General features: G+C 57.0%; 2 protein-coding genes across 6 annotated transcripts; one reads left to right on the top strand and one right to left on the bottom strand.

Moving 5' to 3' along the window:
* Positions 1–11,620: 11,620 nt before the first annotated feature.
* ANKRD13B (ankyrin repeat domain 13B) lies at positions 11,621–17,367 on the top strand (the record flags this gene model as incomplete). Its single annotated transcript, XM_082678057.1, is given in 15 exon segments — positions 11,621–11,783; positions 11,918–12,042; positions 12,130–12,175; positions 12,769–12,912; positions 13,002–13,191; positions 13,268–13,334; positions 14,359–14,386; positions 14,389–14,517; positions 15,245–15,309; positions 15,530–15,660; positions 15,754–15,911; positions 16,036–16,188; positions 16,306–16,469; positions 16,548–16,624; positions 17,106–17,367. Coding segments are annotated over 15 exon segments (1,878 nt in total), but the record flags the coding sequence as incomplete, so codon positions are not given.
* A 288-nt stretch (positions 17,368–17,655) lies between these two features.
* On the bottom strand, positions 17,656–26,482 carry CORO6 (coronin 6). Of its 5 annotated transcripts, none has more exons than XR_014298265.1 (12): positions 26,272–26,482; positions 24,862–25,116; positions 23,291–23,413; positions 22,725–22,854; positions 22,447–22,628; positions 21,176–21,317; positions 20,656–21,038; positions 20,424–20,569; positions 20,025–20,082; positions 19,696–19,926; positions 18,475–19,601; positions 17,656–17,786 (listed from the first exon to the last, which is right to left on the bottom strand). XR_014298265.1 is itself a non-coding variant. In XM_082678056.1 (12 exons), exons 2-12 carry the CDS (start codon positions 25,057–25,059, stop codon positions 19,479–19,481), a joined length of 1,536 nt encoding a protein of 511 aa, XP_082534182.1. In that variant the 5' UTR covers positions 25,060–25,116; positions 26,272–26,482; the 3' UTR covers positions 18,464–19,478. The 5 variants fall into 5 exon arrangements, 4 of the variants coding, with proteins under 4 accessions (XP_082534182.1, XP_082534179.1, XP_082534180.1 ...); XM_082678056.1 differs by lacking the exon at positions 17,656–17,786 and adding an exon at positions 21,692–21,811 and having other exon boundaries at positions 18,464–19,601; positions 20,656–20,760; positions 21,198–21,317; XM_082678053.1 differs by lacking the exon at positions 17,656–17,786 and having other exon boundaries at positions 18,464–19,601.
* Between the last annotated feature and the right edge of the window lie 228 nt (positions 26,483–26,710).

Raw genomic sequence — 26,710 nt, 5'->3', positions numbered from 1 at the left:
TTCCTGTCTTGTTATAAGGTGGGCTCAAGAAGGCTCTGTGCCTGGTCCCGCCACCTGTCCCAGTCCGCCTGGTTGGGGGAGGGATGCGCCATTTCCAGGGCAGTCACTATCCTTAGCTCACCCGAGGAGGTAGTATTTAGTGTCACATTTTAGAGGTGAGTGGTCCGAGAAACCAGGAAATTTAAGCAATCTGCTTAAGGTCAGGCAGATAGTAAGGAGGAATTCAAACTCAGGTTCTCTCAGACACCCCAATCCCTATCCACTCCAGGTCCTACCAGCCCTTGCAATAGGCTGTCCCAGAGGGCAATTCCACTTATCACGGCATCTGCAGGCACCCTTCTGGAAAGACTTCTCTGCCCTGGGGTTATTCAGGAAGGAGTTAGTCTCTGGAATCAGTCACTTCCTCTCCAGAGGGGACCACATGGGGTGGAGGTGGGGAGCTGCCACCTGCTGCTGTCTCTGCCCAGCCCCACTCTGGTCCTTGCAGAGGACAGAGTATGGGGGGAGGGGTCTGTTCTCCCAGTCTTAATAGACATTCTCTTTCTAACGTCAAATGTGGAAGATGGAGTTGAATTTTGAAAGAAGGCAGGGAAGACTCCTACGCAATATTTCAGGTGCCAGATTCCTGGTTGCTCCAGTGACCCTTACTAACGCCCCGCACCTTTCTCAGGATTCCTTCCATCAGTCACTCTTTTCTTGGAATCTGGATCCTGCTCACGTTCCACTAGGACCCAAACTCAATCCTGAAGGCCACACCTTCCCGCGACCCCTAAGGCTTGAGCAAGGCCTTGTAACCCCCTCCTTCCCCAGCAAAAGGCAAGATGCCAGCGGGTGGCGGTGCGCCCCAGTCCAACTGGCGTCAGGATACTGCCTCCGTTCCGGCCAGGCCTGACTCCCTCCCCACTCTCTCAGTGAATCAGGGGGCCACTGCGGGACCTTCTCCGGTCACTCGCCACCCCCAGTTCCACGAGGCGGACTACAAGCCCCATGATGCCGCGGGGCCGAGTTATAACAAGCACTGCCCAGGGCACCCACGTCCCCCTCCTCTCTCCCCCGCATCCCCGCATCCCTAGCCGACCGCTCGGGCTGAGGGCCGGGCTATGCAGCTGCGGGCGCGCGTCCCTGCGGCGGCGGTGGCGGCGTCCCTGGGGCCCTCGCCCCGTGCGCCCCCGCGCCCGCTGTGGGCGCCTGCTCCCTCGGCCGAGCAGCGTCTTTGTACGCGGGGGTGTGGGAGGCGAGGCGCGAGTCCGCGCCGCGCCGCCGAGTGCCCGCGCCCTCTCCGGGCGGGTGGGGGCCTCTCCGCGCAGCCCGCCGCCTCGCGAGGACGCCCGCGGCCCGCGCCGCCCGCACCGTTCCGGGCGCGCCACCCCCGCCCGCCGGCGCCGCTAGCACATGCCCGAGCCGCAGCCCTGCGAACAAGCAGCGCTGGCCCCCCGCCCCGCGGCTCCGGGCCCTGGCTCTGGCGCGGTCCCTCCTCCCGGGCCGGGCGCCGCGGCCCCGGCATGAGGAGCGGGCGATGATCCCCGCCAACGCCTCCGCCAGGAAGGGGCCCGAGGGCAAGTACCCGCTGCACTACCTCGTGTGGCACAACCGCCACCGCGAGCTGGAGAAAGAGGTCCGCGCCGGCCAGGTAAGAGCGCCGTCGGGGCGCCGCGAGGACCCCATGGCCGGGCACGCCCGCCCGGCTTGGGGAGGGGGCGCGGCGCGGGCTGTCCCGCCCCCCTGGCGAGTTTGCAGCGCTTCTTTGTTCGCAGCCGCCGCTTTTGTGCTGTTGACCCGGAGAGGGTGATGGGAGCGGCCCCCGCCCGCTTCCCTCCGGCCCGGACTGGCGGCCCACACGTGCTCCGGACCCTCCCAGATTGGGGTAGGGGACGCCGTGCCCCTCCTCCGCGGGGGCAGTGAGGGCTGCGGGGAGGGGCTGTCGGCTCCATCTGTGTTCCACGCGGTAGGAGAGTCCGCCCCACTCAGCTCGGCAGCAACACCTCCCGCGTGAGTGTGCGGAGGTGGGCAAGGCCTGCGTAGGGATGGGGTCACGGGTCAAGGATCAAAGAGGCTGTGACACTCCCAGACATTCCAGCCCCACCCAGTGCCCTCTACCCTCACGATGAGCGCTTATCTGTTTGCTCAGACTGGGCAGAGCCCCTGGATCCCTCAGACCCGGCTCAGGAATGGGGAGTAAAGAGAGAGACCCTCTTGGCTTTAGCCCTGTAGGGCCTTGTCCAGGTGCTGAAAGGCGCTCTCCTGCCCTCTGGTGCTGGGGCCTGGCTTCAAGGCGCTGAGGAAGCGAGGGGCCCTTTGGACTCTGGCAGGATTCGAGGGTTTGCACACAGAGCAGGCTACCAGGTTCCTCTAGTCAGTGAGAATGGGTGGGTCAGCCAGCTTTGGCTGGGCGGTGGCCTCCAAGAAGATAAGGTAAGGGATGGGGTCTCCTGGCCGTTCTTTAGGACCAGGGCAGGCAGGCAGGCAGGCACAGGTCACAAGTAGTTCCCAACTCCACCGTTGGCCTTCAGGCACAGGTAGGCACTCGTGGCATGGACGACTAACCCTCCAGGGTGGGGAGGCAGGAGCGAGAGCTGGGCCCAGCCTGCCCTGGTTTGTCTCCAGTTGAGGCCTGCAGACTTGGCCTAGATCTGAGATCCTGGGGCCCTGGGCTGGGAGTGGTTTGCTAAGGCGTTGTCCCTTTGGGAATATGCCTTTTGAGGGCCACTTCCTGAGTCACAGGAAGTTCAGTTTGAGGAGCTGTCTGCTTCCCAAGGGAAGAGTGAGGTGGAGAGCAGGACATCCCCAGATGGTGAGCAAAGTGAGGGTCAGAGTGTGTCTCTGAATTCCACCACTGAGCCCTCAGACCAGTGCAGCACCCAGCTCTGCATAGCAGTCCCAGGAAGTGTTGGGGTGACCTGAGCCTCCATCTCTGGTCGGGGTGTCTACTTCCATTCTACCTCTGCTTTCACAAGGATGCTCCAGGTTGCTCCTCAGACCACATCTCTGTTTATCCATCATAAAGGAAGTGGTTTGCAGCCACTGGTAACGGAAGCGAGGTCAGAGTGGTGGATCCTGCGGGACAGAGATGAACAAACCAGGCACAGCCCATGCCCTCCAGGAAACCCCGTTCTGGTGAAGCAAGTGTGAACAGGGAAGTACAGTGTGATGTGCAGGGTGCTAAAACAGTCCAGCCTCTTCTGGCTCATTCTCTGCTTTCCTCCCCTTGAGGGCAAGAGAAGACAAGCCTCTGATAGAGGTTACAGCTGGAGGGATTTAAGTATGATCTGAGAGGAACTTCCCAATGGGATGGTTGATGGTTGGTCGAAGAATTGTTAGGAAGAAGGCTAGTGGCTGAATGTCCGGATCACCTCAGTCACACTCCCTTGCCCAAGGGGTGGGTGGTCCTTTTCTTGCAGAGATTGGAGAGAGGCAGAATGCCTTAGAAGAAAAGGCTTTTTCACCCAGGCCTCTCTGATTGACAGTCCTCAGGTCAGCAGTCATCTTCCTGGGGTGAGGCTGCATGGGGAGCACTGGAACCCGCTGCAGGTAGGGGTGGTCTGGACCACTGAGTGTGTTCCTCTTTGCTCCCCTCAGGCTGCCACAGAAACCAGGGACCAGGTTCACCCCATCCCCACCCACTCATCCCCTCACCCTGGTGAGTTTTTGTCTTCCTGAAACGGATACTGCCTGCCCTGATCCAGCCAGGGGGAATATAGGGCATTGGTTGAGATTAAACCCTTCTTCAACCATAAAGGAGTCAGGGGTGCCAAGAAGGGGAATGCCAGTCAGTCTGGGTGGGAGAGCCCCCTGGCTGTATTTCGACTCCAGGACTGACCCAGAGTGATGCTTGCATCCAGATGTGCACTGCTCAGTCCCCAGGGCCTCAGACTCCCAGGGAGAACTGAGGATGCCCACCCCAGCCATTTCCTGCAGTGATGGGTCTGGGGGCAGCCACTTAACATCATAATGAAACCCGGTAGACCCCAGGCATCTCATCTGGGGGTCCCTGATCTCTGGTCCTTCTGGCACCCACTGTCACAGAAAACAGCTGGGTTTTCCTCAAACACACAGCAGCTGGGTTTCCCTGGTCTTCACTTGTCATAGCTGCCTCTTCTTCACTCCAAGAAAGCCCTGCAGAAGCCCTCCCGTGGGCAGGCTTGGCAATGCTGGCCAAGGATGAGGGGGATGGCACGGCAGGCTTCTGAGCAGGTTCATGGGGCCTGGAAGCAGGGAGTGGCGGGGAGATGGGAGGTGCTCAGCGGGTGTTTTTTGGTGAAGGGAAGAGTCCATGATCACCCCTAGCCAATGCCCAGCAATACAATGGTTGCTGGGTGCCCTGCTTCCTGCCACACACCTGCTCTGCCAGGTTGGGAGGGGGCAGGGGGTTGTAGGGTAGTGGATGTGCCAGTTCCCCCTTGGCTGGCACGAGGCCTGAGGTCCAGACAGCTGGGCATGGCCTTGGTTTTGGAGTCACGCGTCCCTGGTGTTCCCTGGGGGTGGGAGGTGGAGGTTAGACTGAATAGCTCCCTGTGGGAGGGCCAAGGAGAGCAGGATTCTTCCCAGGCAACAGGCACTCTGGAGGGGGCTGGACTGTGGTCCTAGAGAAACATTTTCTTTCTTCTGGCGGCTGCCTCCACCATGGTCCTCCTTCCTGCTTTCCCTGGTTCATCCTTCTGACCTAGAGGCAGGTGAGATGGGATCGTGGGGCCCCCGGATACTCAGACAGAGGCTGCCTCACCCTAAGTACCTGTTGTGCCAGGAGCACCTGTGATCCCGTCTCCTCGCAAAGTAGGCAGTCCTGGGTATGGGCCGTCACCACAGCTGATGAGTCGGGAAGCTCAGGAGAGGGAGCCACAAACCCTAGAAACCAAATATCCATGTGTCTGGGATGAGGGGGAGGGGCTGTGTGGGGCAGGATGGAGGGGGTGGGCGGAGGGGCGGGTGGAGGGGGCAGGGCGGAGGGGGAGTCATCAGGTGCCACCCCCACTGGCCCAACTCCACTTGGGGAAGCATCTTGCCTCCCTCCCCCCGTTGAGTGAGCTCAGGCCTGCCTGGTGGGAGAGCAGAGGAGCAGTGGCCATACCAGACTCTGGCTGTCTTCCCTGGGGCTGGGGGATGGAGCGGGGCAAGGAAGGGAGCCGCAGGCTGAGCAGGCAAGGGGCCCCAGGCTCTGGGCCCCTCACCTTGCTTCTCCAGCACCTGTGTTTAGTCTGTACATTCGGAATGTTCTTATAAGATTTCACCTACCAAAAGGACTCTGCTAATGCTAAACAACTTTGAAAAATACCCTGCTAGCCCATGTGGGTTCAAGGAGTGTGCATGTGCAAATGTGCTAGCAAATACGTGTGTTACATGAGTAGAGGCCAGCTGGGCACACATGTGCTTGTACACTTAGGGGTGCACATGTACAGTGAGTGTGGAGGCAGGAGTAAGAGTGTGTGTCCTTATGGTACGAGTGTGTGTGTGCATGCAGGTGTGTGTGTGCAGGCAGGTACGAGTGTGTGTGTGCAGGCAGGTGCCTGAGTGGAAGCAGGGAGACTCTGCTCAGGGAGCCCCAGCTCCTAAGCTCGAAAGACCCCTGCTTTGGGCTCCAGCTGAGGCCCGCTGGGGTGCAGAGTTTCCGCTCTCTTGGTGGGGAGGGCTGGCTATTGGGTTTCCTGGGAAACCTTTTCATTCCAGCAATTAAATAGCAGGCCTCTGCCGAGGAAGTTAATGAATTCTCCCGCCTGGGCCCCCAGCAAGGTGCTTCTGCCACTGCAGGCCCGGCTTGGGACGGGAGGGGGAAACTCCTCTGGGGCTCGGCTGATAGTACGCAGGGCTGATGTCGGCCCCGGAAGACAGCGGTGTCTTGGGGACCCTGGGGAGTCGGGAGAGTTCCTGTGGAGTGTGGGTAGGGAGGGCACCCCTGCCTGGCAGGCAGTGCCAGCCTCTCTGTGGAGCCTGGAGCTGGGGCACCTGAGGGGGAAGGAGGCAGGCGGCATCTGGAGCCCTGGGACCGGGCCCTGCTGGCTCCCTGGGGCCTTGTTAGCGGCAGCAGCATCTGGGGCGGGGCCGGTGGGAGGCATGGGTGGCTGGGCTGCGGCCCCATGGGAAGGCCTCTTCCTGACACCCCCCATGACCCAGCCAGCTCAGGGTCTATGGATCCTGCATCACTCCCACCCCAGGACTCAGGACCCCACCCAGGTCGGACCCTGAGGGGCCCAGCTCAACCAGTAAGAGGTTCTCCTCCCCTCTGGGGAGCTCATGTAGAGCAGCAGCAGGGGGGCCGCTCACAGGGGCCACGCACAGTTTTGGGGTTTTTTTGAGGCTCCCAGTATATTTAGAAATGAAGAAATGCCAACACAGGGTTATACAAATTATATAAACCTGAATTATTTTAAATGTCTTATTTTTGACGAAGGAGTTCCCACTCATGTTTAAAATATGTAACTGTTGCTAGAAGGTAGCAGTCCTCACTACTTTCCCACTCCTCCCAGAGGCAACCACTTTGAACTCTTTAGGCTGTTCTGGTATTTGCCTCCATAATTATAAGCAATATACCTCTACAAGTATTTACCGGTTAATCAATTTTACACTTTACTGCCTTGCCTTCCTTCCCCATGTCCCTTAAAAAGTCATCTATGCATTTGTTTAATAAGCATTTATCAAGCACCAGTTATGTGCCAGAGGCTGTCCAGAGACTGGGGATGTAGCCCTGAACAAGACAGACCGTCCCCCTGTGGGGCTCACAGTCTAGGAGAGGGAGACAATGAAAAAATAAATAAGCACTTCAATGTTGGGAGAGAACTAGAGCAGGATAAGGGACAATAGATAGATAGATAGCAACTGACATTTGAGATGGGTTGTCAGGACCAGCCTTTCTAAGGAGGTGACATGTGAGCGGTGGCCTGAATGAAGTGAGAGAAGCAGCTTTGTGGCTGCTAGTACCCAGGAGAAGATGGTTCCGGAGAAGGCTGATATGCAGGAGTGGAGCTTGGAGAGATGGGAGAGCATGTGAGTTCAAAGAGATGTCCAGGATTCTTTTCTCAACTGGATGGGAAGCCGTGGAGAGATTTTGAGCTAAGGGGCGTCAGGACCTGAGGAATATTTCACAGAATGGACAGCACCTATGATGGGCCCTGTGAAGAACAGACCTGAGGAACCAAGAGAAGAGTGGGCGGAATGAGGTGACAGATGGGGTGGCCACGACCAGGAGGGTAGCCTGAAGGTGGTGAAAACTAAGATGACTTTGGATCTATTTTGAAGGTACAGCCTGTAAGGTCAAATTTTACTGATGGGTTAGATATGGAAGGTGAGAGAAAAAGAAGAGATAAAAACAGTCCTAATGTTTCTTACCTGGAAAGGGAGTGAACTGAGGTGCCGTTTACTGTGATGGGAGAACTGGGGCAGGTAAAGCTGTCCAGGTATGGCTGGCATAAAGAAAGCAAGGGAGGGCTTCCCTGGTGGCGCAGTGGTTGAGAATCTGCCTGCTAATGCAGGAGACACGGGTTCGAGCCCTGGTCTGGGAAGATCCCACATGCCGCGGAGCAACTGGGCCCGTGAGCCACAACTACTGAGCCTGTGTGTCTGGAGCCTGTGCTCCGCAACAAGAGAGGCCACGACAGTGAGAGGCCCGCGCACCGCGATGAAGAGTGGCCCCCACTTGCCACAACTAGAGAAAGCCCTCGCACAGAAACGAAGACCCAACACAGCCAAAAATAAATAAATAAATAAATAAATTCATTCAAGTACCCTTAATTAAAAAAAAAAAGCAAGAGAAAGAAGTCACAGGTCAGAACGTCCCCTTTTGTTTCATGAATTCAATTTCCTTTCCATATTTTTCTCAGGGTGTAACTTACTGTCCCCCCCCCAAATTTTTTTTCTTCTGTTTCCTGCATTGGCAGTTGTTTCCTCTGGGTTTTTAGCATCTATTTGCATGTTTTGGTATCTTTCAGGTTGGCAGCTTTCCTCAAGTGTCCAGTCACCCTCGGCTCTTGGGGCATATTTAAGGATGGGGGGTGTGGAGCTTATTAACGGATGGGTGCTGCTCTAAGATGACTGGCCTGCTTATTGGTAGGATCCCCAGATTTCTGTACCCAGAGGTCTGTGGTGCCTCTGGTTCCTGCAAGAAAGAATTCTCCAGTCTCCTGCTAGGGGTAGGATAGGGGCAGTGTTATGTGCAGTCTGGCTGCCCGTGGTTCAGGACTTGAGGCAGGGAAGGGACTGGGCTTTCACTGTTCACCAGTTTTCAGTCCCGTGACCTCATCCTCAGACCAATGTCCGAGTTCAGTACATCTGAAGCTCAATTTCTATAAAGAATACACCCCTGGCATCCTGTGGAGAGGAAGGGGGGACATCTCCCAGCTTTACAAGATTGGGGAGGGGGTTCTGAATTTTAACCAGACCCCCCTGTATTCAGTCCTGAGCCTTTCTCCTACCCCTGCTGTTCCCACTGCCTGCATGTTCTGCACCTGTCAAGGGTGCTAAGGGGGGAATCTAGCTTGCTAATCACTGGGGTTTCCCTCTGTGAATGCTTGGGTTCTAGTACCTTCTGTTCCCTTAAGTCAACTGTGATGCCCCAGCCACTTTCTTGTGGGTTTTAAATATTTTATTGGCATTCTTATACTTACTCACACATTTACTTTTCTTTATTTTTTTAATGTGGTTGTGCCGGGTCTTAGTTGCAGCAGGTAGGCTCCTTAGTTGCAGCATGTGAACTCCTAGTTGCAGCATGCATGTGGGATCTAGCTCCCTGACCAGGGATCGAAGCTGGGCCCCCCGCATTGGGAGTGCAGAGTCTTAACCACTGCACCACAAGGGAAGTCCATCACACATTTACCTTTTGAGGCAATCTTCATTACTTTGTATAGATCTAAGTTTCCATCTGGTATCATTTTCCTTCCACTTGAATAACTTCATTTAATATTTCTTTCATGTCTTCTGGTGATAAATTCTCTTAGCTCTTGTTTGTCCATAAAAGTCTTTATTCCCCCATTTCATTTTTGAAGTATATTTTTCACAGGATATAGCATTCTAGGTTGACAGTTGTTTCGCCAGCACTTCAAAGATTTCATTCTGTTGTCTTCTAGCTTGCATGGTTACTGGTGAAAATTATGTAGTATTTCCTATATTTGTCCTTATATACATAGCGTGTCTCAATTCTCAAAATCCTTTCCACAACATTGTAAATCAACTATACTCCAATAAAAAAAATTTTTAAACTTTTAAGATTTTCTTTTTATCATTAGTTTTCAGCATTTGATTATGATGGGCCTTGGCGTAGGTTTTTTGGTGTTTTTCTTCCTTGGGATTCATCGAGTTCCTTGGTTCTGTGGATTTATCATTGTATTAGTTTCTGCAACAAATTACCACAGACTGGGTGGGTTAAAACAACAAAAATGTATTCTCTCATCATGTTAGAAGCCCAGCTTCAAGGTATCAGCTCCACTCCTTCCAAAGTCTCTAGGGGAGAATCCTTCCTTGTCTCTTCAAGCTTCTGGCGGCTCCAAGCATTCCTTGGCTTGTGGTTGCGTAACTTCAGTCTCTGCCTGCATCTTCACATGGAACTTCTGTGTGTGTGTGTTTTATAAACTGGATTTAGGGCCTACCTGGATAATTCAGGCTGATCTCATTTTAAGATCCTTAACTTAATTATATCTGCAAAGACCCTTTTTCCAATTAAGGCCACATTCACAGGTTCTAGCAGTTAGGATGCAGACATATGTTTTGTGGGAGCACCACCATTCAACTTACTACAGTAGTTTTTTTAAAATCAAATTTGGAAATTTTTTGGCTATTTCTTTAAATTTGTCTTATTCCTCCACTTCCTTATCCTATCCTGTGGACTCCAATTATACATATGTTAGAATGCCTTATAGTGTCTCACAGATTGCTGAGGCTGTTTGAATGTTTTTTGATACTTTGTTTCTCCTCTGTTCTTCAGTTTGTACAGTTCTGTTGCTGTATCTTTAAATTCACTGATTTTCTTTTTATTCCGTAGTGTCTAGTCTACTGTTAATGCTATCCGGTGAAAATTTCATTTCAGATATTGTACTTTTTATCTCCCATTGCTTTCCCTGTGAATGTTGTGTTTTTCTTTAAACTTTTGAGCATATTGAGCCATTCATCTTTGTTTCTATTAAATGATTTTTCTCCTGATTATGGGTTTTATATTTTCCTACTTCTGTGCTTGTCTAGTCATTTTTAACTGGATGTTGGACATTGTAAATGCTGTGATGTTAAGCATCGGGATATTGTTGTCTTCCATTAGAGACTGTTAGACTTTGTTCTGGCAGCCTAACTTACTTTCAAATCAGTTTGATCCTTTGGAGCTTATTTTTAATCTTTACTAGATTAGGTCTGGGTGAGCCTTTTCTCTTGGGATAGGATTCCTGCTCCTAAGGTATAACCCTTCTTGGGTCTCTTGAATACCCTGGGTAATCAACAAGGACTCTCTACTCTAGCAGGTTGGAGCTTGAATGTCTCCCTACCATGGGTGAGCTCTGAGAATTTATCAGCCTGTTGTTCCTTTTCTGCCTGGTTTTGTTGAGTTTCACTCCACACATGTGAAGTTTAGTATTCAGCAAAGACTCAAAGGGACCATATGCAGATTTCTGGAGCTTTTTTTTTTTTTTTTTTACATAGCTCACTTCTTCCTGGAACTCTGCCCTGCACCTTCTAGCTACCTCAGCCTCCCTGAACTCCTATCTCTCTCCTTAACTCCTCAGCAAGACTACCATGCTCTGCTGGGGATTCCCCTACCTGAACTGCTGTCTGGAATATTCCTCCAAGTAGAAACTTAGGCAATCATAGAGCCCACCTTGTTTGCTTCTCTTACTTCAGGGATCACAGTCCTGGACTAATTGTTGCCTAATGTCTGAAAACAATTATTTCATATATTTTGAAGCAATAGCTTTCTCTGTTTTGTGGGAGGGTAATTTCAGTTATCTCACCATATTGGAGTAGAAGCCTTTTCCTGGCATTTTAATCAAGTTTTGGGGAGGAGAAAAGGAGTTACATACATGTAGTCAGTTCACGTATTTAAGCAGAAGTCGTAGTTTCCTGAAACATATCTAAATATTTAACAAACATGTGCTTTTATCATGCAACAAAAATCTCATGTAATATAATCATGTTATTCACAAAACAATAATAGTATTTATAAAAAATGTTAATACATAGTGTCCCATAGGCATAGGACATGGGTTTGAAGTTGTACCATGAACATATTCTTTCATTCTTATCAATGTATTACTGCAACTGTTTGCTAAACCTCTCAGGGATAATGTCAATGATCTAAATTGGTGGCCCTTCCTGAAGGTGTGATCTTGGACCCCTAGGATAGGTCCTGTCTCAGGTGCCCTCCCTGGCCAAGGGTCTTTCTAGACCACACTTTGGCCCCAGGCTTACTCTTCACAGGCAGCCCGCTGGGCCTTGGAAGAGTGAACCCAGTCAGGGCACCTAGGTGGACAGGAAAGGAAGTCCTTCCCTTTCTCAGAGTTACTTCCTGCCCTCTCCTGCAAGCCCCTTTCCCCTCACCTGACCCCAGCTCATTGTGTCTGTTTTTTCCATTGCCTTCTGAGATGGGCAAGACAGGACAGCTAGGTGGTTGCTGCCTGCCTAGCGGCTGTTAGGCTTAAATGGGCTACCTCAGAAGTGACCAGGGCAACCTCTTCACCTCTTCCAGGTGGACATCGAGCAGCTGGATCCCCGTGGGCGGACTCCCCTGCACTTGGCCACCACCCTGGGGCACCTCGAGTGTGCCCGCGTGCTCCTGGCACACGGCGCAGATGTGGGCAGGGAGAATCGCAGCGGCTGGACAGGTGGGCACCCCTACTCACCCCTGCCCCACAGCCTGGGTCTCCCGGCATCATATCCTCACCTCTGATTGGCTGAAGGGAGCCCAAGGCAGGGTCCTGCCCTGTGACATCGCCTCTTGCCCACACCCCGCCCCCAGTGCTTCAGGAAGCTGTGAGTACCCGGGACCTGGAGCTGGTGCAGCTGGTGCTGCGGTACCGGGACTACCAGCGGGTGGTGAAGCGGCTGGCAGGCATCCCTGTGCTCCTGGAGAAGCTGCGCAAGGTGAGGTCCAGCTTCTCAGCCTCCCCACCACGGTCTTTGAACACTATCTCTACCGCAGGCTTAGCCACTCTCCTCTTCATCCTCCAGGCCCAGGACTTCTACGTGGAGATGAAATGGGAGTTCACTAGCTGGGGTAAGAGGGGCTGACGGGGGCCTCTCCCACCTCAGGGCTTCTGCACTTGCTGCTTCCCTGTCTTGAGCACTCTTCCCATCGCTCTCCCATGGCTCCTTCTCACCTCTTAGCTCTCAGCTCATTGCTACCTCTTCCTGAGGCCTTTCCACGATGCCTCTATTGATTCCATTATTTCCTTCACTTTGTAATGACTGGCTCATTTGTTTGTTACCTGTCACCCCTTACTAGAAGGTGAGCTCCAAGAGGGCAGGGGTCCTGTCTTGTTCAATGTTGTATCCCCAGTGCCTGGCACATAGCAGGTGTTTAATAAATATTTGTTGGAAGACTAGATGAAAGGTTGAGTGAGTGAATTAAATGGTGGATACTAGGGACTTGGTGGTGGCTGAGTCATGCCTGTCCCCAGCCTCAGGTGGTTCATTTCTGAGTGCCTGTGGTCTACATTTGTAGGGGGGGACTGGGGCAGGGGCTGCTTTCCCACCGGTTCCCTTACCCTTTTCCAGCCACACTCCTGACCCTGACCCCCATGCTCTGAGGTGGCCGAGAGTGGTGGGCCAGACAAACTGAAGCCACCTCTGACCTTCTCTTCAACCTAGTGCCCCTGGTGTCCAAGATCTGCCCCAGTGACACCTACAAAGTGTGGAAGAGTGGGCAGAACCTTCGGGTAGACACCACACTTCTGGGCTTTGACCACATGACGTGGCAGCGAGGGAACCGCAGCTTTGTCTTCAGGGGCCAAGGTCAGGCAGGCGGGAAATGGGGCAGGGTGGGGAGGCTGGGCACAGCCCCCTGAGACCCCTGACCCCCTGTGCTATTCTGCGGCTGGCAGACACGAGCGCCGTGGTCATGGAGATTGACCACGACCGCCGGGTGGTGTACACAGAGACCCTGGCTCTGGCTGGGCAGGACCGTGAGCTACTGCTGGCTGCTGCCCAGCCCACCGAGGAGCAGGTGCTGAGCCGGCTCACCGCACCCGTCGTCACCACGCAGCTCGACACCAAGAACATCTCCTTTGAGAGGTGAGTGGGCATGGCCTCGGAAGCCTGGAGCCAGCCCGGTGGATGCCCCCTCACCGAGACCACGCTGCTTCCCTAGGAACAAGACCGGCATCCTGGGCTGGCGCAGCGAGAAGACCGAGATGGTGAATGGGTATGAAGCCAAGGTGAGGTCATAGCTCCCGGGTGCCAGCCCCACCACACTCTTGCCTATAGCGAGCTGGGCAGGGGTTTCCTGACCATGCTTTCTCGGCCTTGGAGGTGCAGAGGCAATGCAGCGTGGAGGCAAGGTCATGAGACTAAGAGGCAACTGATGAGAATGGCCGGCATTTATTGAGCACCAAATATTATGTTCATGTTCAAGGCTCTGTTCTGACATTTTAAATGTATGTACTTGTATGTATGTATGTGTGTCTATGTACACATGCACACACGTCTATGTATATATGTGTGTATGTCTCTCTCTCACACACACACACACACACACACACACACACACACACACTCATTTAATCCTCACCACAACCCTTTCGGGTAGATGCATTATTATTCCCATTTTACAGAGGTTTATCGAGCCCTTTCCACCATTTCCCATTTAATCTTCACAACTCTATGAAGTAGGGTACTGGCGCATTTTATGATGAAGCAGGGGCTTGGAGTGACTAAGTGGCCAGTACAAGGTTGCCCAGAGCTAAACTTCAGACCCAGCTGGCTGACTCCAAAGCCAGGCCTTTACCCCTAAGAAGACTGTTGTGGGGGACGCCCAGCAGTCACTCTGGGACCCCCATATCACCCATGTGGGGCCATGTGGTGAAGGGTCTAACCAATGCAAGTTTCTGTGTCATTGTTGTTTCCTCCTGGAAGCCTTCCCTGCTTCACAGGCTGGGCTGTGGCCTCTGGTTTTTGGTCCCACAGTCCTGTGCTCTCCCCATTAGAGCATGTATCACACTGTGTTATTACTGTCCATTGTCTTCTTGATTGTGAGCCTCAAGAGGGCAAGGATTATGTCTGGCCATGCTTGTTCACCACTGTATCCCTGACGGCTGCCTCAGTGCCTGGCTTATAAAGGCTCCTCACAAAATGTTTGTTGAATGAATAAGAGAACTGAATGAATAACTTCATATAATTACTTGCCCAAAGGCCTGGAGATTGGAACTGACAGCACCCCCCTCCCCTGACCGTTCTTTGTAGGAAGTGTTCATAACGCCCTTAGGGGCAGGGTAGGGGTACCAAAGCTGTCTGTGAGTCCTTTCCTCATCTGTCCCCAGGTATATGGGGCATCCAATGTGGAGCTCATCACCCGGACACGGACAGAGCATCTTTCAGAACAGCACAAGGGCAAGGTCAAAGGTAATGAGGAAGAGGTGGATGGGGGAGTGGGGGGGAGGAACCAGCCCCACTCAAGCACCTCCATCGGTATTTCCTCTGACATCCTAGCAAGAGCCAGGATAGCTTATTCAGGCAAATAGGTTTCAATTCAAGTGCCAAATCCTAGTGATCGGTAGTTGTTGCCTAGAGTGCTGTTAAGATTCTAAGGCAACATTTGGGCTCAACGGGAAGGAATGCTACAATCGATTACTAATATCTGCATTGGATTTGGGGCAGGGGGGAATGTCATGTACACTGTTTGTTGGCCATTCTAGTCTAGTGGGACATACCCTAGGCAGAAGGACAGGGGCCCTGCCACTGATTCTCTGTGCCCACTGATACTACAACTGACTCTCTGGGCACCAGTTAGTCTGTCTAAAGTGGATAGACATAATTCCCACCTCACAAGAGAACAAAATGAAGTTAACGTGGATGCACCTGAAGGAAAACACATACACATGCATACCCCAAAATACTTTTGGAAGTTTCTCCTGAGCCCCAGGCCTACTTTTATTCCAGCTGTGCTTATGGTGGTCCTGCCCCTGCCCCTGCCCCTTGGAGTCCTCAATCACCTTCAGGTGAAGGTGCCTGGGTGTGTGGTGTGGGCGAGCAATCCTCCCTCCCTCCAGGGACCAGCCTCCTCCCTGGGTCTTGGGTGCTGTCACTTCTGAGGACTGCAGTGTCCTCTGAAATGCCATATTTCTTGCAGGCTGTAAGACACCTCTGCAGTCCTTCCTGGGAATTGCTGAGCAGCATGGGGGCCCCCAAAATGGGGTGAGTGTGTTCAAGGGGTACCCCTCTGTGGAAGGGTTTGGTTGGGGATCAGGAGGAAGTCTGGGAGGCACCCTGTGGGGACTTTCTTTCTTTCCACAATGCCCAAGGCCCTGTCAGCTCCACAGTGGCGGGGGGACAGATCCGGGGCTTGTAATACCAAGTGGCTGGCCTGGCCTCGGGGACTGAGAAGGGCTCATAAGCCCCTCCCTGTGTGGTACAGACCCTGATCACTCAGACTCTGAGCCAAGCCAACCCCACTGCCATCACCGCAGAAGAGTACTTCAATCCCAACTTTGAGCTTGGCAACCGTGACATGGGCCGACCCATGGAACTGACCACCAAGACACAGAAGTGAGGCCCCGTGGTGGTGCTGGGGAAGGGTGGGCAGGGCTGGGAGGCCATGGCTTCTACAATGTCCCTCACCCCTTGGGATCTGGGGTGCAGGTTCAAGGCCAAGCTGTGGCTGTGTGAGGAGCATCCCCTGTCCCTGTGTGAGCAGGTGGCCCCCATCATTGACCTCATGGCCGTCAGCAATGCACTTTTTGCCAAGCTCCGGGATTTCATTACCCTGCGCCTGCCTCCAGGATTCCCTGTCAAGATTGGTGAGGCTCCACCCCCATTTCCCTTGAGCAGCTATTGGGAGGATGGGGCTTAGAGGAGGTAAAGAGTGGGTACCTAAGGTGTGAGGGAGTGGGTGGTGGTGCCTGATGGTTTCTGCATCCTCAGAAATCCCGATTTTCCACATCCTCAACGCCCGTATCACCTTCGGGAACCTCAATGGCTGCGATGAGCCGGTGCCGTTGGTGCGAGGCAGCCCCAGCAGCGAGACCCCTTCCCCGGGCAGTGACTCCTCCAGTGTCAGCAGCTCCAGCTCCACGAGTGAGACCCTGTCCCGCCCTGAGCCCGCCCTCACTTCCCCTCCCCACCGAGCACTTCCCCGGGAGTGGCCGGGAGGGGAGGTCTGGTCCACTCTGACCCACAGCCCGGCGCCCCCAGCCTCGTGCCGCGGCTGCGAGATCTCCCCCGCGTTGTTCGAGGCCCCACGCGGCTACAGTGTGCTGGGCGGCCAGCGAGAGGCCGCCACCCGCGACGACGATGACGACCTGCTGCAGTTCGCCATCCAGCAGAGCCTGCTTGAGGCGGGCAGTGAGTATGACCAGGTGCGTCCCCGCGGCCGCACGGGGCCACCGGACTGCGGTGCCGCCGCAGCTAACTGGCTTACCCCTGCCTCCGCCCAGGTCACCATCTGGGAGGCGCTAACCAACAGCAAACCGGGCACTCACCCCATGTCCTACGAGGGTCGCCGACAGGACAGGTCAGTGCCCGCCCGTCCGGAGAGGGTTTGGAGACGCCTATTCCCCCACTCCCATACACATGCACAGAGAACACCAGGGCCCTGTCACGGTGCGTATGGACACTGCCGCATGAGCACCCCTCTTGGCCCAGAGGAACCGTGGTACCGCCATCAGGGACCCTACTGGTTTCAAGATGGCGTCTACCACCACCACCCGTTCCTGACTCAGGGGTGGGTGAGCAGTACTCCAAACGCGGCCTTAGAGCCTTCACAGACCCTCGCCAGACAGAATGTCGGGGCTGGGGTTCTAGAAGACTGGGAGGATGGGCTTTGTAGGAGCTGGCGTCAGCTCCTACCGGGTGGGAGGGAGCCAGGGAGGTGACGCGGGACTCATCGCTTCCACTGGAGAGTGTTGAGGCCTGCACTGTCCCGAGGCCTCCACACCGTCTCCCGCCCCGCATACGGGCGCCCAGAGCCCTCGACGTATCTTACCTGCCTCCAGGAGCGCTCCGCCCACGCCGCAGCGCCAGTCCACAACCCCTGCGGGCCTGGCGTCGGTCCCCAGCCCTCGGCCGAGCCCGCGCCCAGGCCAAGGCGGCCACGTGTTCCGGAGCTACGATGAGCAGCTGCGGCTGGCAATGGAGCTGTCTGCGCAGGAGCAGGAGGAGCGGCGGCGGCGCGCGCGCCAGGAGGAGGAGGAGCTGGAGCGCATCCTGCGGCTTTCTTTGACTGAGCAGTAGCGCCCACTGCCGGGCCCCTTGGCCACGCCCCGCGGGACCCGCCCCGGAGCGAGAGTCGCCCCTACTGCACGCTCTCCGAGCTGAGTCCGGAGACCCGAACCGCCGCCTCGGGGGCGTAGCGGCGCACCCGGCACCAGATGGGGAGGGGTTCGGCCCGGCCGTGGGGTACCTTCCTGGAGGCAGCTGGCACGGCTCCCCTGCTTTGCTGTATCCTGACCCCACCCCACTCCCCTGGGCTCGGACCGGTCCAAGGGCGGAGACAGGCCGTTTGAGGAGGAGATGGTCCTTAGAGGAGCACTGTCTCCATCCCTTGCTCCTTCTGGCCGGTCCTCCTTTCTGCTCACTGACCCCACTCCAGGACACTGCCCGTGAAGCCTTTGCATCTCCGCTCTTCACCCCTGGGGGGCAGCTGAGCTCCCCACGTGCTGTGTGGCTGCTTCGTCCTAGACACAAACCAGCACGTCAAGGGCCCAGCTCCTCCCCCACCCCGGCATTTCAGCGTCAAGTGCACTTAGCGGGGTGCCCGGCTCCCCCAGCCCCCACACCCCTCCCGGGTCTCAGGGTGGTCCCAGCTTCTCTTTGGGTGACCAGAGGTTGGAGTCCCCATCCCCAAGGCACGTTTTTGTGATCAGGGAGGGTGCCCAAGGTGGCCCCAGGTCTGGGCAAGGCCTGGCTCCCTCGTGGTGTCTTGGCGAATGGGGAGGCATAGTGGGCGTGGGGCAAACACCAGACTGGACACAGGGGTCGCCCAGGGCCCTGGCACCACCATCCATCCCTTCCCACCAGCTGCTGCTAGCCCTCTGTGGTTGTGCATCCTACTTTCCCTCCACCCAGGGGCTGACTCCGAAACCCTTCATCCAATGGTGCTAACCCCCGGCTCTCCCCTGCCCCACCCCACCACCCAGAGAAGCACAGACCCCGCCAGGGGCAGGGGCCCACTGCACACCCTTGTCTGGGTTCTCTCGGACTGGCCTTCCTGGCTCAGCCAGTGAGGCTTGGAAGGGACACGAAAGCGATGGAAGAAAACAACAAAGGGAAGCTGTTCCTCTCACCCTCTTCCCTGATGCCAGGGGCACCAGACTGATTCTGAGGCACAAATAAAAGAGGCTTCAAACCCGAGGCTTTTCCTACCTGCCTTTACTGGGGAAGAACGCCCATCTGCGGGTTGAGGGTTCCTTCTGAACCTCAGTGTGGGGAGGGCTCTGAAGTAAGAGGATGTCTGGTGGGTCCTGAGCCGAGTGTTGCATTTGTCAGGGCCCCCAGGAGTCTGGTGGTGGCATTTACAGGGGCTGGGGGTCTAGCATCCCCACCCATGCAGGAGGCACAGACTGAGCACTTGGTAAAATGTTTCATTCAGTACGTCTTGTTTTCCTCCTAGAGTCAAGGCCGCAACAGAGGGCTGGGGTGTGTGTGTGTGTGTGTGTGTGTGTGTGTGTGTGTGTGTGTGTCTGGGAGGGGGGAGGTGTGAACCTGCTTCCTCATGCCAGTTCTCTGGTTGGTTCTCCTGCGGGAGTGCCGCGAGGAAGCCGTCCTCTCCCCTGCAGATGGAGAGAAGGAAGAGAGCCCTCTGCCGTAGACTGCTGGGTGTAGCCCGTGGGTCCGGCTGTACAGCCAACGTTTGTGTATGTCCGTAGCACTCGGGTGACGCCCGTTGAGTTTACCACTCAGGGTGGTGGAGTCAAGTGAGCTGATTACAGGGAGAAGCGTTGTAATTTTCCCCAGTCTGGGGAGACCCGTCAAATCGCTACCCCTTTGAGGTCAAGCCCAAGCTCCCCAACATCCCCAAGCATTGCGCTAATACTAAGCACTTTCCCTGCCCTGGGCGGGAAGGGAAACAAAGGGGACACTGCCTGCCGTGCAGCACCATTGTTGAGGCCCCCGTCACCCTGGGCCTTCCAAGGCCAGCTCCTGCTGAGTCCTGTACGAGGCACACAGCCCGGTAGGCGCCAGACGGACGCGAGTGTCCGCAACGCTTCATTTGTCCAGGACTCCCGCGAGGGGCGGAGTTCCCTCCCTAGTCCCGGCCCAGGCCCAGAGAGGCGGGGTCCAGAGGACCCAAAGCCGGGGCGGCGCGGGAGTGCTTGCGCTCCGCCCCACTTTGCCCTCCCGGCTTGGAGCGTCCCCGGCGCGATGCGCTAGTCCGTGCCGTCCACCAGCTCGCACAGCATGTTCTCCAAAGACGTAATGCGCTGCTCCTGGGCCTGCACCTGCTCGCGCAGGGCCTTGATCTCCTCCAGCAGCGTCTCCAGGGTGTGCTGCTGTTGGACGCAGAGGACGGAAGAGGCGGCGTTGGGCGGGGTGCGGTAGGGGGATGTGAAGATTGGGCCTGGGTGGAGCAGGGCGGGGCCTTACCGATAAGGGGGCGTCGCTGGCTGACTGGCTGCGGTGGGGGCCGGGTGGCGGGCGCACGTCCAGGATGTTGCGCTTGGTGACCCGCAGCTCGCGGTGCTTGGGGGGCATGTAACCGTCCCTCAACGAGATGAGCACGGGTTCGGCGTCCTGGCCGGATAGCCATTCATCCGCTTCTAGGGCCGGTTCGGGGCCTGGCGTATCTGGGTAAAGGTCGTCTTGGAACAGGTCTGACTGCAGGTGTAGGGGAACACGAGAACGAGCAGGGTGCCAGGACTGCTCCGCTCCTTTCCGCCTCGGAGCCCTGCCCAACCCCTCTCCCAGCCACTCACCTTGCGGGGCACAGTCATGATGATGGGTTCACACTTTCTTTCGTGCAACTTGTAGAACCTATAAGGGAGCGGGGATCGGCACACGCTCAGGCTCCGACTCCCTTAACTTTTGCCCGGGACCAAGGGGTTAGAGGCCAACACTTGCTGAGTGCCTACCATGCATTGCACTTTAAACACCCTAATGGGGTGTTTATCATCATTAAGAGATGAAGAAACTGAAGTTCAGAGAATGTCAAGCCTGTAGCATTGGGGCTGGCACTGGAAACAAGCCCGTATGACACCCCCCACCCCCGAAAACCCACTATTTTCCAGAGACTACACTATCGGGGAAGCCCCCGAGTCTTCCCGGATGGGACCTGGGAACAGAAGCAGGTGAGCGGGAAGGGCAAAGCTGCTGACCGTGCAATCTCGCACTTGCTGACATCCAGTCCCCGCTTGGGCATGAAGCCCATGCCCCTCTGCGGCTCCTTGCTGCTGAACGTGTTCAGGTAATGCACGAAAGGTGGTTCCTCGGTAATCTCAAAGTACCGAATGCTGCTGTCGCCCTGCAAAACCAGTCGGTTCGGAGATGCTGGGCGGGCCCCCGATATCTCGGTCCAGCCCCCTCTTCTCCCCTCCCGGCTGCGAGCACCTTGCCACACAGGTAGACGATGCTGGAGTCGGGATCGTAGAAGGGCAGTAGGACCCCGTTGCTTGTGTCCATCTCCTGCAGTGCCACTGGCTCCTCGAAGTTGTTCTGCCCGAGCACAGGAGGCGTGACCAGCCCTGTCCCGCTCGCCGTGCCGCTCTGGATCCCCTGAAGCTCCTTTACGCTTCGTGCCCTCCCCAAAACCCACGCATTCCCAAGGCAACTCTGGTGAAGAGAGCTGCAGACCCCACACCTGTACACCACTCTCGGTCCCCCGCACCTATATCCCCTGCACCGCCGCATGCAGTCACCGCAAACCACCCCCAGGGACTCGGCATCACCAGGCGGGGGCGCCAGCGTGGGCTCCTTCAGGCGACGCAGCAAAACTGGGCAGAGGGGTGGGTGTGAGGATGGCAGGCGCTGCAAAGAGGGCAGCAGCCTCCAGCCCTGTCCAGGTGGGCATGCCCTGCGGGTGGGGGGCGCCTGGCCCCTCTCCCGTGATGCCAGTCCCCGGGGCACACACCCCAAGCGTCCAGCTGCGTTACCGGGTCCCACAGGCCCAGCTCTCGCTGGCTCATGCGGGTGAAGCCCGTGGTGAAGATATGACCCTGGCGCGTGAAGACGGCCCTCATGGGCCTCATTCCCTCGTGGGCCGCAAACCTCTCCTGGGGGGAGGGGGAGACAGGGAGAGGCGTCACCCAGCTGCCTGCCCTGGGGAGCCTGGAGGGCCGGGCAACCAACTTGCTGACTTGGGTGTGGGGGGCGGAGACAAAAGGGGTCTTAAATATTCAGTTTCCTGGCGTCTCCTGGCTGGCCCCAGGCCTGGAGAGCGCGGGCCTCTCTCTGCAGATTCTGAGCCCTTAAGCGCCCTCAGAGCAGGGGATGCCTGCGGGCTTCCCAGGGGAGCAGAGAGGCGCTTCCCAGACGGGAGCTCCCCGCTCCGCTTCAGCTGTCTTGGGCGCGGGCCACGGTCTGAGAGAGCGCTCCCGGCTGACCCAGCGAAGGAGCGAGCGCGTGCGCCCGGCGCGGCCTGGCCTACCGGGTCCCAGAGCGCGAGTTGCCGCTCACTCATCCTGCTGAAGCCGGTGCTGAGTAGCTTCCCGTCTGCGGTGAAGACGGCCCGCAGCGGGCGGGCGCCCTCGTGAGGCCGGGCTCGCTCCTGCTCGCGGGGTTAGTGGGTTAGAGTGCCCGCCGCGCCGCCCCGCCCCGCTCCCGCCGCGCCCGCCGCGCGCACTCCGCGCAGACGTGCACGTGCCCCGCGCATCCAGCGCCCCGCCTTAGGTTGAGGCTGGTGAGGCAGGTGCCGCCGCCCTCCCTGGGCACCCAGCTGGGGCAAACAACGCGCGAGGGTTGCCTCAAATCTCCCGCCCAGCGGGTCAGCTAGGTTGGAAAGGGGCCTGCCCGCGAGCCAGTGTCAGGCTCAGGCGCCGGAAGATGGCGCTGGGTGCCGGCTGGGAGGAGAGGGGTCCGGGGGCGCAGGTTCGGTTCATGCAGGTCTGGTGGGAGGGTAGAGTTTGCAGCTTCTCCCCTCCTCAGTCACAAATCGAGCAGCCCTCCTCTGAGCTTCTGAGATGCAGGGGAGGGGAGGGAACAGGAGCGGGGCTGAGAATTGCGGGCTGGGGGCTTACTTAGGGCAGGGGCTGTGGCTGCAGACACGGCGGGGTAGGGCTCGTGTCTGGGGTTGAGGTGGAGGAGGTGAGAGCTGGGACGAGGGGCTCAGGGGGTTGTGGGTACAGTGGCCTGACAGCTGCTTCCTGGGGCAGGGGTCGGGACGTAGCCAGGCCAGACACTCACCGCCACCACCTGGCCCTTGCGGGGGTCGATGATGCGCAGGGTCTTGTCCTTGCAGGTGGTGGCTAGCAGCCTCCCGTTGCTGTTCCAGCACACGCTGTGGATGACGTCCGGGTGTATGTCGTCTAGACTCAGAAGCACCTCCCCAGTGCCCACGTTCCAGATGATGATCACATTGTCACCACCTGCCCAGAATGGCCAGGCACCGTCACCTGGCCCTGCCTTTGCCACTCCCCACACCCCCCAATCTATGGTAGGGACCCCTCCCTAGGCCCCCAGACCTGCACTGAGCAGGACATTCCGGGCAGTGGGGTGCCAGGAGAGGATGCCCACACGTTTGGAGTGGCCCTCGAGTGTGAGGATGGGTTCTGTAATGTTGCGCATAGGGGTATAGTCTGGAATCTGCCACACCTAGATAGAAGGAAAAGGCATACGGTAGGTGGGATGAGGAGCCCACTTTGTCACTCTGCTGTTCCCTTACTTCCCCCACCCCCCTTCCCCAGGGTCAAGTGCAGGACAAGATGTGATGCTGCCCACATAGGGCAGAAGCAGCTGGGAGCCAGGAGGTGGCACTGTCAGCTTTCCAGAGACCTGCCTACTCACAAGAGCAGGGAGACTTCAAAGCACTGCCCCCCTGCTCTTCAGGCCCCAAGGTAGCCATGGCTAAAATTAGTCCTAAGCAGTTCATCCTGGGAGGGGGCGGACATGTAGCTAAAAATAGCCTGGGAGCTGGACAGGGCAGGGCCCTGGAACTCAGCACCTCCCTCACCACCTTCTGCAGCACAAGTGAGGCAGCCCTCCCTGCTTCCCCTGCCCAACAGCCCAGCAGCATCCACCTGGCTCCTACCATGATGGTGGTGTCATCTGAGGCACTGGCGATGACGTTGTCATTGTGTGGGCACCAGTCGATGTCCAGCACAGGGGCAGTGTGCCCAGTGACCAGTGGGTAGTTCTTATCCACTCGCCCTGTCTGCAGGGGTCAGAGAGGGAGATGTGGGGCCACTGTCCTGTGTGTTTTCAGGGGGTGGGGAGTGGATCTGTTTACATCTCAATTCTCTATTTTCTGTTTTCTCTTTGCAGAACCCACCCCCTTTCTGCTCTTCCAACCCCATCCGGCCTACTTCCTCTACTTCACGGAAGACAGAGTTGAAGTCATTTCACATCAAGGAATCAGACACAGAGAGGTAAGATAACTTAACCAAGGACACACAGCAAGATACTGGTAGAGCCAAGACTTGACTTCTTAGTACAGTGCTCTTCTAAAAACATCTACTTGGAGGAGACTGTTCTTGGGCCTGTTCTCCCAACTGAAATGTCCATGGGAAGCCCCTGGTGGAATAGGTCAAGGTAAGATGCAATGCAGTGCTTGACAGTCCTTTCCTAGCCACAGTTGGCAGATCTCCCCCTTGTCAATGGCTTTACCTTGGAACCACAAGCAGCAGGCATTCCTTGTGCCTGCCGTCTCCCAACCTGAGCTGGGGCCCATCTATTTTTAATCTTTATGGTATGTTTGTGGGGGCTCTGAGGCCTTTGCAGGGGCTGGCATCAACCCAGACCAGGCGGTAGGGGAGAGGGGTGGCCGTGTGGCATTGGAATGGCACTTGTACTGGGGGAGGAGGTGGCTCCGGCTGAAATTTGAGCCCAGGGGATGATGTCCTTGGATGGTGTCTGCATTGTCCTGGAGTGAGTCACTGGCTATTGCCAGGCCTCATCCTGACCTTGCCACCTGTGGGGCCTCCCCTAACAAGGTGTAGGAGCCGGAATCCAGGTCAAGGTCATGCCTTGGAGTGGCCATCCTGTGGGTAGAGATGGCTGAGGGGCTTGAAGCTACTCAGTAAAGGTGCTGGTCATTGCCTGGCCCCCATCCCTGGAGTAGAGGGGGCTCTGGCCTTATATGTCATGTCCCCTGGCCCTTTGCTCTCATTCTACCTCACTGCAAGAACCAGAATGGGGGAGATGGCCAAGAACTCCTTAGACAGAGCCTGACCCTGTCCTCAGTGTGCTGCTCCAGGGTGTGATTTAATCCAATGCTCACCCTGGGCTGCGTACAAAAATCCTGACACCAAAAACATAAGGGGTGTGGCATCAGGACAGATAGGAACAGAATCTGGCCAGCTTCTGTCTCCACTGCTTCCCAAGTATCCATCACCTGCTCCTGGTCCCTGCTGGGAACAGGGTGCTGCATGGAGAAGGGATGGGCTGTGAGTAGGTGGGGGCCGATGTGATGCTGCTGTTCTAGGAGGGGTGACAGAGCCTCCCAACTGGTCCCTGAGTGATTGGGGAACAGGGAGTAGTCAGTCCACATAGACTGCCCTCCTGACTGAGGAATGGAACTAGGTGAGAACACAGGCGGCTATCAGGAGTCCCCAGGAGTCACAGCCAGTGTCCTCCACCTGCTTCCTTCCCCTCATCTCTCACCTTGGCCAGAGGCAGGACGATGAAGGCACCTCCACCTCCAGCCTCCACAATAATGGCCAGGAATTTGGGGTTGACGGCACAGAAGGAGCTGTCCCATGTGACCTTGGACACACGGATGTCCTCGTAGGCCTGGTCAGCCTTTGCCGCCTGTCCAAACACATGGCGGAACTTGCTCTGCCGAACCACGCGCCGGCTCATAGCTGGGGGCAGAGATGGAGGATCTCGGTGCCCAAATTTTGGTCCTTAGTCCCGTAGCTGTGGGAGGGAGGGAGGAAGAGTTGGGGGAGTGGCAAGTGAGAAGGGTTATCTGACCAAGAGTCAGCTATACATTAATATAGAGTCCGGTCCTAGAAGCAGGGAGTTTTCTTCAAGGTGATGTATGGGAAAGTTCTTTGCTTAGTTCGAGGGGCTAGGATTTGGGGCCTGACTTCTCCTTAGAGAGCCAGGCTGGGGGGACAGTGGAGCCTGACTGGGCCTGAAAGCTTCCTGGAAGTTGAAGTGGTTTGGGGAGGAGCCTCAATGCCAGGCTGCCCTCCCGCTGCCAGGCTTGGATGAGCATCTCTTCACGGAAGTGGTTTATCTCCCAGAGGCATCTCGTCCAGAATCAGAGGCTTTGGCTTAAGGCCATTTGTGGGGCTAGGACTGCAGCCACTCAAGATCCTAAACTCAGCATCTGTGGCATAGTTTAGGTGGATGGGGTTTTGCCTTTTTCTAAAAATTTGCCAAGGAGAAGTTCCTCCTGTTAGCTCACCTGAGCTCTTCCTGCTACTGTTTTCATCAGTTTCCTCCCATGCTGTTGGTGGGGGGGACACAGTGTAAGGTGGATCTCTCCTCCTCCCACTTCTCTCTGCACTGGCTTCTCTAAGAGGCCCTCACCACTGTGTTCTGGCTTTTGCCGGCCATATTTCAGCCCCACTTCTCCTCTGGGTCCTCTCTCCTACTAAATTCTCTTGGGGGTGGGGTCCTCGACCCCCCTCCCCCCGGCTTAGAGCCAGATTTTCAGGCGTGGAGTGGGGAGGGCGAGGTGCCTTTTCTCCCGCTTGGGGCTTGAGCTAAGCTCTTCCCCAGGAGACACACCGAGCTCTTCCAAAGCCCCAGCGACCGACTCCAGCCCCTCCCCAGCCCCGGGCATCCTTGTGCCCTTCAAGACGCTTCTGCGGCTCCCGGCCTGAGGCCCGGCCTCCCCGCACCCTTCTCCGGCCTCCTGCCCTGGCACTGCGTTCTTGCGAGACGAGGTGTCTGCGCCCCGCGGGCGCGCGGGCCGCTGTTCGGCCAAATATAGACACCAAGTCCGCCCAGCCCGGGACCGAATTTGGCGGCGGGTGGGGGGGAGGGGGCGCAGACCTCTGTCCCCTCCAGACACCCCGCCCGCTTCACTGGCTGCGGTGGCGGCGGTGGGGGGGTGGGTACCTGGTCCTGGGCCGGCCGAGGGGCGCTCACGCTGCGACTTCTCTGCGGAGGGGGTTGGGGCTGCGCTGGGGACCAAGGGAGGCGTCAGGGCACCGGAACTGCCTCTCGTGGTGTCCGCGGCGTCTGGGGCCCGGGCGTTCGGCTGCGCGCTCCGGCCGCTGCCTGCGACTCTCGGGGCCGGGCGTCGCTGCAGTCCCAGCTGCCGCTGCCATCAACCTGCGGAGGCGGACCTAGGGCAGGGGCGGGGTCACATAGGCCCCGCCCCCTCCGGCGGCGGGAAAGTCGAGTGCTGCACACTCTGCGCGGCCAGTCCGCGGGCCTTCGAGAAGCGTCAAAAGTAATTCTGCGTGTGTGCGCCGGCTGTGCGCTTTCCTCCGCGCTCCGCGCCTAGCGGGTGGGCTGAGGAGGCCCAGGTTCCCAGACCCAGAGCTGGGCGCTG

The sequence above is a fragment of the Grampus griseus genome (genome assembly GCF_964374135.1).
Source record: "Grampus griseus genome assembly, chromosome: 20".
Taxonomy (NCBI): Eukaryota; Metazoa; Chordata; class Mammalia; order Artiodactyla; family Delphinidae; genus Grampus; species Grampus griseus.
Note: the sequence above shows the minus strand (reverse complement) of the source record. Positions and strands in the feature narration are given on the sequence as shown.